Genomic DNA, 18,175 nt, shown 5'->3' with positions numbered 1-18,175 from the left:
ACCAAGTGACTCAGTGGCTTTTAGGTGGAGATGTACAGCAGACTGAGGTCCACTATTGTTCTTCCTGACCACTCACCTTACACCTATCTTCCTGTCAAAAATAGTACACATCAACAAGTGCATTTCTTACATGTAAGGGTGAAAGAACAGTCATGCAATCTTGATTTGTTTAGTATTATCATTATTATTGTTGTTATTATGAAATTAGTGATAATGATGAGTTATGTATGGCCATTTAACATTTTCAAGTGAATAACATGCAAATTTATGAAAAATAGTTTAAAGTTTGTATCTTGCGGTGCCCCCCACCCACTGTAGGGGCTGAAATATTCTTATTCTGTAATTTTGTTATTTTCTAAAAAGTTTGCACACTGCATTTATTTCACATACCAACGACTGTCACCAGAGGGAGCCTGAACACTGCTTTCATTCATTATAACAAGCGTGGCGTGTCCCCTGCACACATACCTACTTCATTTACTCAAGTGTGCTCATTGTGCGCCACTTTTCACCAAGTTGTACCTATTGCAGTTTAGTTGTGCTCACGTCTGGAGTTTATCTGATGATTTACTGTCCACATTTTCACAAGTCAGTGATCAGATCCGTGCTTTTACTTGTACCTCTTCGCGCGGAGGGAGGGTGTGGAGAAATCTAGGAAGTGGAACTTTTTTTTTTTTTTGGAGCAGGGCGGCGGGTGTTGCGACGGTAATCCCACTTTCTCAGGTAAAACTGCGGATTGAGAAACTAATCTTTGCTGTAATACGTGGGAATATTTTGTCACGGAGGAGAGGTTTGGATTTCGTAGTGTGTCTCAGCTGTAGGCGCGCTGATTTTCTTCCTAAAGTTGTGAAATTAGTTTACCGGAGTGCTGCTATTTTTTTCGTTTCTTCTCCGCTGTCATAAAACGCTCCTCTGCGCAAGATGGACTGACAGAGTGAAAGGTGAGCATACCTGTTGTTTGTTTTTATTGAAAACTCTAGAAATTACGCAAAATTGCTAGAAATGCACAAAATTGATTAATTAGATGCATTATTACTTCTTGCAAGAAATACAGACCACTTGCATTTTGAATGTAAGAAGGCCTATAAAAGTACCTTGTGGTTTCGGTTTTAATCCAGGTTTAGACTAGTTTTTACTCCTTACTGGTCTTGATCTCGTTCAGTCCTATTTAGACCTGGTTTGAACCCATTTAATTCTTTAATTACAGCCCTCCAGTGGTGCTTGGTTGGCCTAGTTTAGTCCTGGTTTAGTTCTGGTTCAGCACTTTTTCCCCTCATCAAAGCAACATAGAATAGATAGAGCTTAGATTGCTATGAGAACTTTGTGATGGTAAGTACTGCATAAATGCTTCTAAATCAGGGTTCAGTTTGGTCTAAAAATCAAAACTAAACCAGGCTAAAGTACACTTGACTGAATCTGGGCAAAATCAGACCTACTTATATCCAGACAACGCTCTTACATTTGTAAATGTATTGAAATTGAATTGTTATCTGACAAGTAAAACTGAAAACTAAGTAGCTCCTTAAAGGTCCTATATTACGTAAAATGGATTCTTGTGAGCTTTAAGCTGTGTTAGAATGCTGGTACCGCCTCAAAAACATACCTGGAGTTGTGTGTTGTTTCAGACACACATTTTTGAGTAATCCAGTATTTAGGCTGCATCTCCAGAGCTCAAAATGCTCTGCTCCAGCTTGTGATGCAATGAAGTGGTAGTTTTCTAGTAAATGGCGACATTTCACCTTTTGTTCTATAGAGATATGGATAATTTCAGACCTGAAATTATCCAAATGATTCTAGTAAAGGTGTATTTAATTTAAAAACACAGTGGAGCACGTCTTCTATTACCACATGACATGAGTGTTGTAGTGTTTGTGTGTTAAGCATGTCTGAATGAAACAAAACTCAACACCAGGTATGTCTTTGATGAGGAGACAACATGTATAATATAGACAGAAAATAGTGTACTTTATTTCTATAGCGCATTTTACAAACAAAGTAGTTTCCAAAGTGCTGCACAAATGATCATAAAATGAAGGCTACAGGAAGGTAAATTGCTCAAATTTGGTCAAACCAGTCCTAAAACACTAAAACAAGTCAATTTTAAAATAAAAGCAAAAATCATAAAATAGCAGTAAATAAGTAAAATAAGTAAACTAAATAAATGACACAGAGGACTACACAACTCACGCAGTGTTAAAAGCCAGAGAATAACAGTGGGTTTAAGACAAGACTTAAAACACTCCACTGTGGGGGCTGTTCGGACGTGGGGGGCAGAGTGTTCCAGAGTTTGGGGCCACAGAGAAGGTCCTGTCCCCCCTGCTTTTAATTCTCGTCTTAGGCACCACGAGCTGGAGCTCCCTCGTACCTCAGAGCACACACGGGGTGCCATTCAAAGCTTTAAAAAACAATAAAATCTTAAAATCAACTCTAAAACGAACGGGAAGCCAGTGCAATGATGCTAAAATTGGAGTAATGTGCTCACGTTTTGTGGTTCCAGTTAAAAGCTTGCAGTAGAATTTTGGACTAACTGTAAGCAAGAAAGTGTCTGGTGGCTGATGCCGGGAAAAAAAGTGGATTACAGTAGTCTAAACAGGAGATAAAAGTGTAGTATTTAACTTTTCTTAATGCTTTGTCTTCAATGTTCCATAGTATGACATTAAAAATATCTCAGTGGAAGTAGGCCTGTCATGGTAATTACTTTATCGATTTAGCATTCAATAGATGGAACAATCATTTTGGGGGAGTTTTTGTTATTTTTCTTTGAGAAATTTTGAGTTTGGAGATTTGAAAATAACATTTAAATAACAGTAAAATTTCTTTAGAATTGTTTTTTGGTTGATAATCCTGCTTGTGGGTTATTGTGTTGGTCGCTTAAATTAGTTTTGTTATTAACGTTTTTCATCTACAATATTCTTTCTTTACCAATATATCATGCTTCAAGATTTGTTATCATGATCACAGTAACAATGCATGTTTTCAGGGACTAAAAACAGCTTTAGCTGAATAAAAAGCATACTTTGAAACATTCCAGGAGAAGCTATGATATCTCCAGGGAAAAAAGCAGGATAGCAGACATGTGTAGAAAATATGTGGACCTATACCTTTAAAGTATGGGTCTGCATATCTTCCTCTTCTTTGTTCTTTCTCTTATTATTCCCATGTGTTTTCGCAGTGAGTGCTGTGTGATGCAGAGGTGGGCATATGTGGTTCAGGATGAGCGCGCTGAACCGTCCTGGGACCCTGGACACCAGCCCCTCCGAGGCCCGCGTGGTCCAGATCTACCCCCGACCATCCCAGGACCCCTCTACCAACTGTCCCCTACAAATCACTCATGGAGACACAGCTCGATCGGTGATTAAAAATGCCATCCTCATGTTGGGCCTGGATTCAAACCTGTGCTACAAACTGGTAGAAGTTAAGAAAATCGATGAGGAGGAAAACCAATTGGACTGTGATGATTTCTTGTTGGATTTAGTGCTGCAGTGGCCTCCCGAAACACAAAAATGGCATCCAAAATCTGATGGCTATTACTTCGTCCTGCAGCAAGTCCCAAATGACAGCAGTAGTAGCGAGCAATATGACGATCTATGCAACCTCACTGATGCCACGGAGGACAGTATTACAGAAATTTTGAGTAAACGATTTTATAAACTCAAAATTTACACATACACAAGCAACATCCTTATCGCCATCAACCCCAATAAGTTCTTACCAGTTTATTATAATCCAAAATACATCAAAATGTATGAAAATCAGCCGCTGGGCAAGCTCAGTCCTCATATATTCGCCATAGCTGCGGCTGCCTATAGGAATATGCTAAGTAGCCAAACGAACCAGTGTATTATGGTTTCTGGAGAGAGCGGATCGGGGAAGACAGAGAGTTGTAGTTATGTGGTGCATTGTCTGACAGCTCTGAGCCAGCAGACGTACTCAAGTGGACTGGAGAGGATCATACTGGGAGCAGCACCAGTGTTGGAGGTAAGATTCAATGGCAAGGTCATTTTATTTTGCTATATGTTAAAATTGTTTTGATTTGCAATATAGTGGTGTTAAACTCTACTTTGATACCAAGGAATAGACGCGATACTCAACACTGATTCGGATATCACAATGATGGTAAAAGCATTCTTACTTGAGACAATAGAATGGGATTTTCAACATTAAATCATAGTACTTTCTTTCATATTACCATAAGGTTAGGGTTTGGGTTCCATGGTGGTCCATGGACATATGGTCTGTGTGGTCTTGTTCATTCAGGAAAGGTTCATTTCTGTCCAGTGAATGAGACTTTTTAGTATCAATTAGGGATGGGCACGATTAGTCGATTAATCGATAATTAATCATTAAGAATTTCATCGATTACATTCATTTTACTCGACAAACTGAATGTAGGTTGCTGTGTGTTGCGTGACCAAACAGGGGTCTGTACATGTAGCTGTCTGCACTCAGAAGGAGCGAGACACAAACAGTCCTGTACTGAAGTGCAAATGCGAACGATGTGCAACGATGACTTGTACAAGAAAGTCCACGCTTTCCGTTCAGGACAAGTGTGAGGCCATGTGCACAGTGTACAAAGCAGGTACATATGTTTCGGTGTCCAGTGGGAAGAAGTTTTGCCAGGTGAGAGTCGCGCAATGTTGATGACGAGGATCCACCTCCCACCTCCCGTACGGTGTCCTGTTTTGACAAACACAAATATGGTCACACTAACCTGTATTCCACTGAGTCGTATCTTTTTATCCAACAGAAATCGACACAAGAGCTGTATTTTTATCTTTGCTGAGTTTATGCAAATTAGCGATGCGGTTTTAAGTTTCGTTTCTGTAAGAGTTGCGCAAAACTGAATTAAACACATTATAATGTCAAATGGATTGATGTGGCTCTAGAGTCGTTACGGTTTATATGTCGTAAAGTTGAATTTATTTATGCAGATTAGTAGTGCAGATAGTAGTAATAATAATGATGATCATTTTAATATAAAAACGTTAATGATTAATCGATAATCGATCGTTAATTCTTCCAACGATCGATTAAGAAAATTTCACCGAATGCCCATCCCTAGTATCAATACATGCTCAAATGAGTATCTAGTCTTAGTACTAGTTTACGTAGTAGTGATGTAGTATCAGATTTTTGATAGGTTTGACAACCCTATTAGGTGTCAGTGCACATTTCTAATGGCTGGGAGCATTAACACTTAGTCAGGCTGGCGCCACCTAGTGCCTCCGTTCAGTTTCATTTCTCTCTAGCGACTAGGTCAGGAATCAGAATACACTAGACAGTTTGCAAGAACCCCGGAAGTTGTAGATCGCGCACCGGCCAGTCAGCAAAGAGCTGTGAAGCCATGACTGGGTCCCTTTTTGTGGCACAACAGTAAACAAAGCGGTTGAGATGGATGTAGACAAAGCCATACATTCTGGGTTGGCAACAATACCTGAGATTGAGGATTTAAAGCCGGAACATAGAGAATGTTTGGTGAATTTTATCAAAGGGAAAGATGTTATTGCCCTTCTTCCTATGGGATTTGGGAAAGGCTTAATATACCAGTTAGCCCTGTTAGCTGCACATTACATATGTCACAACTAAATAGCAGCGATTGGTTAAATTAAAAAAAAAGTACCCGCCATCGAGCGAACAAATCCTAATGCTGCGAGGTCAGATGGTTTCCATAAAGTGAAACACTTGAGGTACTGAAAAAAAAATTTGCTAAACTAATACAAGAATGCATTTTAGCAGATGTTTCTAGAGGTCATAAGTACACTGCAATTCCAACAATATTTTATGAATGTTAAAGAACATTTTACTTTATGACCTTAATATTGCTGTTCACTAATCGCACCCATTTATATTATTTGACAGAACAGTAAACACTTAAATCAGGATATAGAGAATTGTGATCACAACCCAAAGCCTTAGCTATGGTGCAGCTCTAACAATGATAGTGCTATCAACTCAATCACCATGGAGATGTTGTTGTTTGCCTGGAATGTACCCCAGTATGGCCTCATTTACTGTCCATTTATTCAATCATAGGTGTTTCTATTTGCTAATTAAATATCTGGAAAATATGCACTCTTGCTGTGGGTGATGTTGACCTGTTATTTGTGTTACCTGCTTACGTCACTGTCATTCTTTAAAGTGGTGCTTAAAGGTTTTATATGACGTTTGGCGCATGGTTCAAATGGTTATGATACTGACATAGTTGTACTTTACCGTGGCTTGTGGTTTATCTGTCAGAATAATCTTAGAGGTATTTCAGAAACTTTGTGGGTGGTGTTACATAGAACTGTGCACCGTCTGTAATCATCAGCAGTGTTGCATCATTTAAGGGTTTATATTTAGAGGTGGGAGATGTATAAAAACATAAATTATATAAATTCATAACTGGGTATTAAAAAGATAAAAAAATTACTTCAAAAAGAAATCAAAATCTCTAGTGTAATCTCCCAAACAAGGATCAAAGTTATTTCTGCTATTCTGTGGTTCATTTTCTGCTTCATTCACTTTTAGTGCTAGACTTGAATCTCAACCAAGACATTTACAGGCACAATTTAGGACATTCCTGATGCACTAAAATTTAAGTCGGAGTATCATTCAACAAATATTCATTTCTGTCAATATCATTCATCTCTATGTTAAATTGTTTTTGACCCTAGAGAGCATTTCATCTGCAGCATTTCCAGAGCACTTCTCACATTTTTTAGCTTTCACTCTGTTGCATAATCATCATTTGGTCAGTGTCAGGAAACTTATGTAATCTATGAGCCTCCTTTTGTGTTTTAAAGGATAATTTCTTATTCACAGTGGTGTACTGGACTTGATTTGTGCCAGTTCCAAGCCCAAGTAATCATGTAACAAAATGTGGCTTGAAGTGAGCTGAGCAAGGACTAAACTACAGCTAAACCACGGCTAAACTAGGACTGAACCAGGACTGAACCAGGAAAGCGGTAGTAACAAAATCAAATATACTCTATATTTGTTTTTATTCCCCATAACCAGAAGCTTATCTTGCATCTGTCTGACGCCACACGGAGCATTACAGATTGCGTAATAGTTTCTTTTAATAGGCTAAAAAAACACTACTTCCTTCAGTTTTGACATCAATTTTATCATAAAGTTGCCTCACTGAAAATAACTGACTCAACTGAATGAATCAGTGGTCATTATTGAGAGACCGTTTCAGTCTTGGTGATTGTTGCATTGGCTGTAAATAAGTAACTAAATTTCTGTTTCAGTTGTTGTCAGTAAAGTATTACAAGCATTTGAAGTGATAAGAAAGAAGGTCAAATAACAGTATGTTAAATCAACACTACATAAATGTGCACTACATGCAGAAAACAGGTTACAAGTTATATCTGTATAAATGCTGTTGTTTGTCAGTGTATTTATTTCAAAGTAAAGTGCCTGTAATTGAATATCTTTACTTTAATGCTGCTGTACTATCGAATTTCAAAAACAATGACACATCTGGAGACACGCAGGTAGTAGGAAGAAGCGCACATTTCTATCTAAACCCTCTTACTGACCAAAATGGCTGGGGGCACCTCATGTTATTTCTGGTTTGTCAAGCATCTCTTGAAATTTCAGAACTTTCTGTGTTGTTTCAGGTGTTAAAATATTGAGACAACTTGTAGGTGTAGGACAGTAAATGGGATAGTCACTATTCTGTGGTACTGTGGTGCTTTCATATCACTTTATTCACAAAGACTTAAATATTCAGTGAACACGTTTTGGTCAAGTAATTGTTTGAGATGGAGGAAGCTGAGGTGAGCAGTTAGTTTCACATCAAGGAAAGGGTTGTGGGAAAGAACAACTATAAGGTATTTAAGCCGAAGTATTTTTTGTGACTTTTCTTTTGTGTCTGTGGTTGGTTATGATTATGGTTATGGTTATGGTTATGGTTATGGTTATGATATTATGGTGTTATGGTTATGATCCTTTGCTCCATTTTGGTGCAAACTACATGAAGAAACAGCAATTCTGAGCACTTTTAAATCTTAGTTCTTTGATTTATGTCTTGTCAAGGCATTTTAAGAGGAAAAAGTAGCATATTAACAATTATGTTAGCCTATTCATAATATCGCAATAAATATCTTTCAGTGAGATGTATATCGTGAAAATATCGTACCGTGAGATCTGGATATCATTACATCCCTAGTGTCTACTATACTTGAGTAACAGTGACATAACAGTAACATCTTGTTCCTGCTACCACCACTTTATCGGCTGCTACTACTATTTATAACTACCACTCTTACTACTACAACCGTTATATAATTTGACACTACTTCTCTTCATGATCATATTGTTATGATACCAAATTTGATTTCGATGAAAAGGTTCAACACATGATTGCTGTTTCGATACAATTATTACACAAAAACATAAAGACAAAATAATAGTTTTAGAAATTGAGAATTGAAATGTCTAACTGTCCTGTTATTCAAAATGACATCTTAACTTGCATGAATTAGTATCTATTACGTATCGTTGTATTTATATATTTTTATATACTTTCCGTTGTTGTTACTAATGCTCTTATCATTACAACCATTTCCATTTTTTTACTATAAATCACAAATTTAAATCTAGTATTTGCCAAACCAAAGTTCAGATTGTACTTCATTGATTTGTTACGTCTTGTGGTTGATCAATACTAAAATATCTTTTTCTCAAAGGTTACTGACCCACTTTGTCTCCAACCGTACACCCACGTCCCGGGACTCTTCACCCTTACAAACTAGTCAAGCAAGTTTTTCTCTGGAAAAGAATGTGTTTTTTTTACTGGTAACCGATCCATTTTGTTTTGCACTGTCAAAGAGAGAAAGAAAAGAAAGAGAGGCAGAAGGATTTGCTCTGTGAATGGAGCAACAGGGAGGGCACTTGGGGCAGTTTCAACACTCAAACAAGAATATGTATTTGTTTTTATCATCTACTGAAATAACAAGTTTTAATTTAAGTGTTAAGGTCACGTAATGTTTAGTAGGGATGTGCGTTTCTAGACTCATCAGTGTCATTCCTGCCTTGCAATTAATGAACTTATTTCCTATAAACTGCATGTATATCACTTTTAATATCATGAACCAGAAGCATATTGCGTTTTTAGATTAGACAGTTCTTGTGTGATATATTTTGTGTAGTGTGTAAGGTTAAGGTGCACATTTATTGTCTTTTATTGGAAGTTTGTCCTCCGCATTTTCATATAGATTTCGCATGTTGTAGCTGTATTGGTTATGTCTCAATAATTATTACATTAGCCACACCTCTGAGACCTGCCCAGCCTCTGTGTAGGATGTGGAAGTGTTAATTACCCCCCACAGGGAGCACCTTTGCTGTGATGTTTGTGGGTCTCTGGTGTAGGTCTGATGGAGCAGCACGATGAAGCGGGGTTGGTATGTACTGGGCGTAGTCAGAGCGCGCGTGTCAGAACAGGCTGGGTCAGGTCTCAGCTCAGGGAAACACCACTTTAATCCACTTTACAGTATTTTAGTGACTGCAGAGTGAATGGAAAATGAACTCACCTGTCAATAAATCTGTCTATAAAGGACGCCCAGCATTGTTGGAAAGATGGTTAGTCTTTCACATAGCAGACATAATATTCTGATTTTAAAGTTTTACAAATCTGATAGAAGCCTGAAAGTCTGAAAATAAAACATAAAGAAAAAAAAATCTAATAACTGTATAAGATAAATATGGGTTCTTTTTAATTGCAAGAACAAGGAGGGCATGTAACAAACCCAAAATATATTCTATATTCTATTGATAATATTGTCCTAAATGTTCAAATCAGATCTTGAATCATTTAATTTACTGAACTGGAAATACATGAATAGTTTATATTGCAATACATATTATAGAGATATACCATTACTGACACTTTAATACTGTGCAGAATTGGTCCTATAAGTCAGTGGTTGTGAGCTATGGTGGTTCTGGGAGGTCGGGCTCCCATGAGGGTGTCCAGATGATATTTATGCAATAGTCTTAAACAAGGCTTGATGCTCTTCAAATACAGAAATCAGCTGGAAAGTTCCCAAGCTGGAAGGTCACCCTGAATTGTACCCTTTATGAAACTAAATTAGTTCATCTATATACATATTTTAAAAAGGAAAATCTTCATATATTGTTTTAACTGCACATGAACATTACAGTATATCTCAACACATTTGTTCATGTTGAGTATAAGCAAGTATTCTAATTTGGGAAGGATGAGCACCCTGTTTTTATCCCCTGCTGCATGACATGACATCTGACATGAGTTGATTATGTTCATGGCAGCAGGTAAGGAAATAATCAATATTGCTTCTCAAATCAACAGTTGCAGATGCTATAGGACATGGGCAACAAGAAAACATTATTTTAAATACAGTTTCATAGTAAACTTCTGCAAGCAAATGAGGATTATATTGATATTACAGGCTGAAAAAATGTGTGCTACTTTGGGGAAATCATTAAAATGACATAAACAAGGCCCGACATTTGGTCTCACTACATTCACTTTTTATTATTATAGTGACAGGTGTAGATTCTTATTTATTCCTATTCAAATTTATCTGAGCCTGTATGTCCTAAAAATAAAAACAAACATTAATCAAAAGGCTATTGTATCATTTTGCAGGTAGAAGTTAGGGGCCGCCATTGCCAACCGTTGTTATTATGGTGGTCACAAATGAAAAATGTTCCATGATTTTGCATGATAAATATAATTGCTATTTTTCTCACTGGTATTACGATCGTGATTTAAGTTGCGATTCATGTTTAAGAGTGCACATTGTATACAACTCCAGGAGCATTCATGTTTGAGAGACTGAAATATGAACTGATAAACGAGACTCCTATGCATTTAAGAACATGTATATAGAGTTGTAAACTACAGGTACAACAAGATGTTTCAGTAAAGACAGGATCATTTGTTCTTTACACACTCAAATTTTGATTCGATAACAATTTATTGTGCAGCCCTAGAACCACAGCTACGCTAAGTACCAAAATATCTTTGGTTCATTTCATAATTTAGGGGAATATTTTCTTCATTTACTATAAACATGTCCAAACAGCTGATACTTGGCAGCAGCACACATTATCTCATGAAGTTTTTGATTGTTCCAAGAATCTTAAAGTGCAGACGACGATGCCTCAAACCTGAATGGAGCTGATGTACCTTTTGTATCTGTGGTAATTTGAGTGAAACCATAACTTCTTTAATCTGGTGTATCATCCAGTGTCATGTGAACGTCTGCTGCTTTGAAACGAAAAAGGATGTCATCTCATAATGAAAAACAGAAGTGGTCCACATGACTATTGTGATGTATTTTGAAGCTTGAACACCAGATTTTCTCAGAGTGAGACATGAGATTAAGCCCACAAGAATTTGAACAGTTTTGTAAATGCTTCCCACATTGTTTGCAAGCTACACCATTGGCATTCTTCAGCAGCCTAATGTCTTCCAAATGACCGATAGATTAAAGGGCCTCTATTACGCAAAATTGTCTCTTGTGAGCTTTAACCTATTTTAGAGTGCTGTTACCTCATCAAAAACATTTGTGGAGTTGCGTTTTGTTTTATTCACACATGTTTCAGTAATTCTCTGTTATTAATCTGCCTACATTTCTGAATCTCAAAACACTCTGTTCCATCTGTTCCACCTTGTTATGTCATGTAGGGGTAGTTAACCGCTACCTTATACGTATAGTATAATTGAGTATATATTAGCAGTTCCCGGCCTCAAATCATCTGAATGATTTTGAGAACGTGTATGAAGTTTAAAAACACAGTGGGCACTCCTGTGTTACACCATTACGTCACAAGGTGGAACAGAGTATTTTCTTTTTCAGAGAAGAACTCAGCCTAAATATGAAGGGTTTGAGTGTTAAACATGAAACAAAACACAACTCCAGGTATGTTTGTGATGAGGAAACAACATTATAACAGAGATCAGAAAATAACTTTATATCGCTAATATGCTCTATCGTCTAGAGGTGTGCAAAAATATTGAAATATCGATATATCGTGTCGATATCGGGGACTGCTGTATCGATATATCGCCAAGAATATTTTTTTATATATTTTACTAAATTATTTTGTTACAGAGCTACAGTTTTGTTGCTTGTTTCACTGTTTTGAGGATTAAAATGTTGGTGTTTCATATTCACTTTGCACAAGTGGTTTAACAAAAACTTTTAGTATCACAGCCATCATTTAGCCTTTATTTTTTACTGAACCGTATTGAATCGATTTGAAATATATCATATTGTATCAAAAGGTCACTGTATCGAGATATGTATCGTATCGTGGCCTATGTATCAAGGTATGTATTGATACCCAGCCCTACTATTAAACATTAAAGTAACATAAACAGCCAAATCATACTATAACAGGGGTCAGCAACCCGCAGCTCCGGAGCCGCATGCGGCTCTTTAGCACTCCCCTAGTGGCTCCCTGGAGCTTTTTCAAAAATGAGTGAAAATGGAAAAGAAATTTTTTTTTTTTGGTTGTTGTTTTAATATGTTTTTTTTAGGGGTAAAACCCTCGTTCATCTCTGCTCATGGATCTGATCCATCAGTTGTGTGTAAATGCAAACATATGAAAAATGTTTCAGCAGAATAAGTAGATGAGCTGAAGCGGGGGTGGTGTCGGGAGCCTCCACCTGAGAAGCGCTTTCCCCCCCAAAAAAAACAAAAAACAAAAAAACACGTGTGCAGATGGACCACTCAGAACAACATATAATGAACCAAACTGGATTCACGCTTCTGTCCAGACGCTTTGCACCACCTCGGAACCAGCCGCGGTCGATCATGGAGGACCGGAGCAGCCCGGACCTGTGGTCCACAACGCATTCTCGCTTTTCCCGCATGGAACCAGCGCACAGATGACGGCACTGAAGCACTCGGACCCAGTCCTTTGCGTGCTGGTCTTGCTCGCCCCCATCTGGAACCAGGACATGGAGGATGAAGCCTCCAGACAATCAACACTGGTTCCACAGCCCCCTCTTGAGGAGCTGCGCGCTGACTGCTCTCATGTGTTTAGCGCTGCTGCCTGACTTCAGAGCTTCTGCTCCGGGTTTATTTTATGAGTGCTCCTATACACGATCAGAAGAAATGCGACTGCTGCTCTGAATACTTCCATCATCATCGTCAAAGCAACAGGTAAACGTCGGTCGCACTTTCTCGCGCGTCAGCTCCTAAAACTCCATTTATCTCAGTTTACACTCAAACGTGAAACCGGAGTTTTCCAAAATCTCCGCTCTAGCCAGAGATTTTAGAAAGATACGTTTTCAGAGGCGAATTAACGTGTAAACGATGTGTAGGTCTACAAACTCAGGGAAATGTAAAAATACCCGTGTACGTGTAAATGGGGCCTAAACGACAAAGGAATAAACACTAACCACCTGATTTCAGTGGCTACAGACAGCGCACCGAGTATGAGAGGGTCGCAAAAGTGGTTTGTGTAATCATGAATGCTCATTTTGTATTTGTAGCCTACTTAGTCATTTTAATAGTAGACTCATATAGCTAATATACTGACAGCCTATGTTGCCTTCATATTAGGCTTATATAAGGCTTTTAAGGCAGGTATGGTTTTTGTTTTTTTGGGCCAATATGGCTCTTTGAGCATTTTGGGTTGCCGACCCCTGTACTATAACAATATGACCTGAAGAATCAAGATCATTGATTGGCCATATAATTTTGACATTCCTAAATTTTGTCACTCAATTTACTTTTATACTTAGTTTTTCAAAAATTCTATATTTGAAAATTTCAGTAGAGGAGCCTCACATTTTTTTCAAGATGCATTTTATAGAAGAACATGTGTTGCTTTAAGCCAATGCCAAAAAACTGTTCATCATTCTCCACTGCATACTTTCTATTCTTTTTTTCATCTTTCTGTCTTTGTGGTACATGTTTGTGTAAAGATTACGTGACAAAGATTCTCAGATGTACTATGAAATTCTTTCATTTTCATTTTTGTGTGGATATTTGAAGTAAATGTTGAGGTTCAGACCTGTTAAGACTTGACCCTTCACACGCACACACACACACACACGCACGCACGCACACACACACACACTCATATACAGAGGAATGAAGACACAGATTCAGACATCTCAGATTGAAACTATGGAAATAATTATATAAATTTATGGCCTCATTATCTTCTGAGATAGTAATATTACAAACACTGAATAAATAAAAAAAGATGTAACTGTTAGGGAATCATTTTTTGTGATCAAAGTAGTGTCAGTTTGCAATTATCTTGGGGGGGAAAAAAGCATTTCTGTATTTTACTGAGATTTCTAATTGGATCAGTTGAACATGTTTTAGAATAGGGTGTTTGCATGAAAGGTTTCACATTAAGGCATTACATTAATTTATCTCCCTGGAGACAAGTAGGTGACGGCACCAAGTAGAGTTATCAAACATCGAAAATCAGATGCTGACACTGAAACTAGTAATAAAACTAGACACTCACTGGAGCGGTATCGAAAAAAGACACATTCACAGGACTGAAATGAACCTCTCCTGAATAAATCACCCACCATGGAACCTGCCTGGATGATTGAGGGATTACATAAAACCATATGATAATATGAAAGAAAGTACAAGAATTTTATATTGAAAATGACACCCTATTATACAAATAAAGAGTGATTTTAATTATCATTGGTATCAGTGGTATCAGAATCGGTATTGAGTATGGAGTATGGTCTATTTCTTAGTATCGACACTGAGTTTGAAATTTTAGTATTGTGACATCGCTACCATCAAGGCAAATGTATTTCAGCGATATAACAAATGTAAATAAATCAAAGGTTGATAAGTTTAACGCCATGCTCTGGAGCATTCCAGGCAAAGCAGGAACATTTCTATGGAGTCAAGAATGTGCCAGAAAATATAAACAGTGCACATGTTTTTACCATAATGATGTTATTTTTTATAGTTTTGTCCTTAAATACACAATGTAAACTCCAAAGTGACCTTTCCTGAACTGTTTATTTTACATTCAGTGTACAATAATATGCAGCTTACTTTGCTCACTAAGGCGGCAAAATTTTTACCTACATTCACCTGTTGAATCATGTCCTTATATGGAATTCACAACTTTCTTGTTAAAAATATCAAAATCGATTTTGGATACTCATTAAAAGTTTTGGTACCAATTTGAAACTGCAACTTAAAAAGACACATTCATAATTGAATTTTTTGGTGACAGTTTTATGGCTCTTGTTGTGAAATTTGCAGTAACTACAGTGAGTCAGTGGACAAACGCTGTAACTGACAACTTCCAATACAGATACTGAACTTTTCTGTTTTACTGGAGAGTTTCACGTGACTCACAGATACGGCAACATATTTTTAGGTCTAATTTTGAAACAAGACAAAATACAGACTTGAAACTTTCACAACTTCTTATTCAACACACAAACTAAAATGTGTAATGTTTTTGGCAGTAAAAGATCCTAAATATGTTTTCTCAGACCACCTAATTTTTTTGTACTTTAACTGTACAATAAAATCTGTGGTAATGGTTGGGACTGATAAATAGTAACTCATCATTGGTTGACTTGACAAAAAGATTAAACTCTATTTTGGATAATCCTTAAAAGTCTTTTTAATACCGCAACATAAAAAGCCACTTTTATAATTGAATGTGATTTCCAACTCAAAGTAATTGGATATTTTCATGAGGTCTGATATTACTTCTGATCCAGACCATTATAAAACTATTCAGGAAATGTTAGAATTTTTACATAATGGACATTTATGTTGTGAAATCATGCACCACGAAATGGCTGCATCTCGCCATTACGTAACTTTGCAGCCTGTTTGGGTAAGAGTGATTTGTTGTAAATGTTTATCTTTTGGTGCCAGCTCTCATAACTTTCATGTATACAGATTTGAGCTTTATGTCCTCTCATATTTATGCCCCGCTTGTTTTTACAGGCTTTTGGAAACGCGAAGACTGAAGAGAATAACAACTCCAGTCGCTTTGGAAAGTTCATCCAGTTAAACTATCTGGAGAGCGGAGTCATCAGAGGGTACGGCACATTCAAATAGCAAATATGATTTTTATGTGTGTGTCTCAACATTTTACAATCCTTATAGATGGAGGGCAGGTCAGAATTTTACTGGTTTATGGTTAATATCTTTAGCCTGTCCACTTGAAACAAAAACTGGCACAAAGTTCTTTTTCTTTTCACAGTATCTTCAGAAAGTGTTGCCATTTTTCAGCTCTAAAGATGTGCTCAGTGGTCAGTTGAAAAGACTGTTGGTGTAAAATTAGGAAGAACTGAATAGAATATGCTTATACGTAAACTGTGACAACCAAATGTGCAACTACAGCTCTTAACACTACTCTCACTTTTACTTACTATTAATACTTCACTTCACATTAGCCAAACCAACCCAAGCCTTATAGAGCAAATAATGCAAACACATGAATTTTGCGTAAGTTTGTCTCCATGGAGATGTTATTACTTTGTTTAAATTGTCCACAGTTTGGTATTTAACTAATCAGTCTTACATTTATTCAACTACAGGTGTTATTTATTGCTCAAAATATCTTAAACATATTCTTATTGTAAGTGGAGTCACTTCTCCACAAATCGAACCTCTAATTTGACTTGCAAGTCTCCGTGGAGATTCATACATGTACCGTACTGTGGAACAAGCAGGTGACTGACCCTGCACCAGACAAGTTATTAATGCACCTTTAAGGCAGAGCAATCTGGTAATTTTTTTTGTCATGACATAAAGAGAACATTTGCAATAATAATAAAATTGACAGTATACTCTAAGGCTGCCTAACAATTGTACTATTTAAGTTATTTAAAGGTATAGTATGTAACTTTCTGGAGGTGGTACATCATCTGCTTGATTCAGTGGAAATAAAAAGTCAAAACCATACTTCGGAAAAGTTTTCATTATAGCCAAAGGAACAGCATTTCCAAAAAACATGCTTGTATGCTTCTCTCTTTCATTATATCCATTAAAGTTTTTCACCTCTGCTGAATCTCCACAGTCAGTGTTAAATTAATAATTATATATATTATACATTTGTAATTGTAAATATCTGCTCTCTGTCTATCACAGGGCAGTTATTGAAAAGTACCTTCTTGAAAAGTGCCGGGTGGTGTCTCGAGAGAAGAATGAAAGGTGACGATTTCAGCATTTTATTTTGATTTATACGATTTACAAAGGTAGTGTATATCTGAACCGTTCTGTGCCCTTTGACTCAGGAACTACCATGTGTTCTACTATCTTTTAATGGGAGCCTCCAAAGACGAGCAGAAGGAGTTCCATCTCTTAAATCCACAGGATTATCACTACCTCAAACAGGTGAATCCAAAATACATGTACCTGACTACAGTGTGTTACATAAGCTGCCACAACAGAGCACTTTGCGTTTAAAGAAGTAGCCCAACTTCATTGTTTAGTGACACTTTGGTCCATGAATCTTAAATTATGAAATATTTGCCTCTAATCTGATTTTTACATAACCCAGTAGGAAATTTATCTAAGGATGAATTGTATGAAAATATTTTAAGTATTATTTGTTTTGATTGACCTAGCTTTGTATTTAATAAAATCTGTAAAAAATGTAAGTATATACCCCTACCACCTGAGAGAAATATTTCTCTCAAAAAACAAAAAGTATTCAGTGTTCTATTAAACATATGAAATTAGACAAATGCAGACCTTACTGAACCACAGAAGTGACTCTAACTCGTTTGCCTGAACAAAATTCAGTGATTTCTGTAGGTTTATAAAGCAATTCTAATCTACTGAATGATGTTAGAATTGAAATATGCTCCATTTGAATCTTTTTTTAGACATCAGACATTTTCCAAAGGCCAAATAAATTTTTGTGCAAGTAATGTTAAACCCTTCTTAATTAAATCCACTCAGATTTGATTTAGAGTAGAATATAGTAACATAAATAAGTTTTGATAATTTTTTCAAAACGAAAATATCAGTTTTTGTAAATGAACTGTTGTTGTGTATCTTATGCGGTTGTTTTGATTTTTATCAGTGAAACTTACGGCTCTGCTCCTCTTATTTCAAAACACTGTCTACATTTGTGACCCATGTCGTGCTCTGGTTTGGATCAAGAGCGGTGTCTGTCTTCTGTCAACCCAGTTCATATGTCCAAACAATTTAAAGGCCTAAAATTGGCA

The 18,175-nt window shown here is 36.9% G+C and overlaps 1 protein-coding gene across 2 annotated transcripts in view; it reads left to right on the top strand.

The window, feature by feature from the left end:
• Nucleotides 1–576: 576 nt before the first annotated feature.
• myo9b (myosin IXb) overlaps nucleotides 577–18,175 on the top strand; it is a 38,199-nt gene continuing 20,600 nt past the window's right edge. Inside the window, exons 1-5 of one of the 2 annotated variants that reach the window (XM_055152161.1) lie at nucleotides 577–941; nucleotides 3,173–3,978; nucleotides 15,942–16,036; nucleotides 17,091–17,153; nucleotides 17,237–17,336. In XM_055152161.1, the coding sequence (XP_055008136.1) occupies nucleotides 3,202–3,978; nucleotides 15,942–16,036; nucleotides 17,091–17,153; nucleotides 17,237–17,336 (1,035 nt within the window). In that variant the 5' untranslated portion in view covers nucleotides 577–941; nucleotides 3,173–3,201. The remainder of the gene's footprint in view (nucleotides 942–3,172; nucleotides 3,979–15,941; nucleotides 16,037–17,090; nucleotides 17,154–17,236; nucleotides 17,337–18,175) is intronic. The other variant, XM_020929115.2, reaches the window with a different exon arrangement.

The sequence above is a fragment of the Boleophthalmus pectinirostris genome, unplaced genomic scaffold (genome assembly GCF_026225935.1).
Source record: "Boleophthalmus pectinirostris isolate CB_2022bp ecotype Guang Dong unplaced genomic scaffold, ASM2622593v1 HiC_scaffold_16, whole genome shotgun sequence".
NCBI lineage: Eukaryota > Metazoa > Chordata > Actinopteri > Gobiiformes > Gobiidae > Boleophthalmus > Boleophthalmus pectinirostris.
Note: the sequence above shows the minus strand (reverse complement) of the source record. Positions and strands in the feature narration are given on the sequence as shown.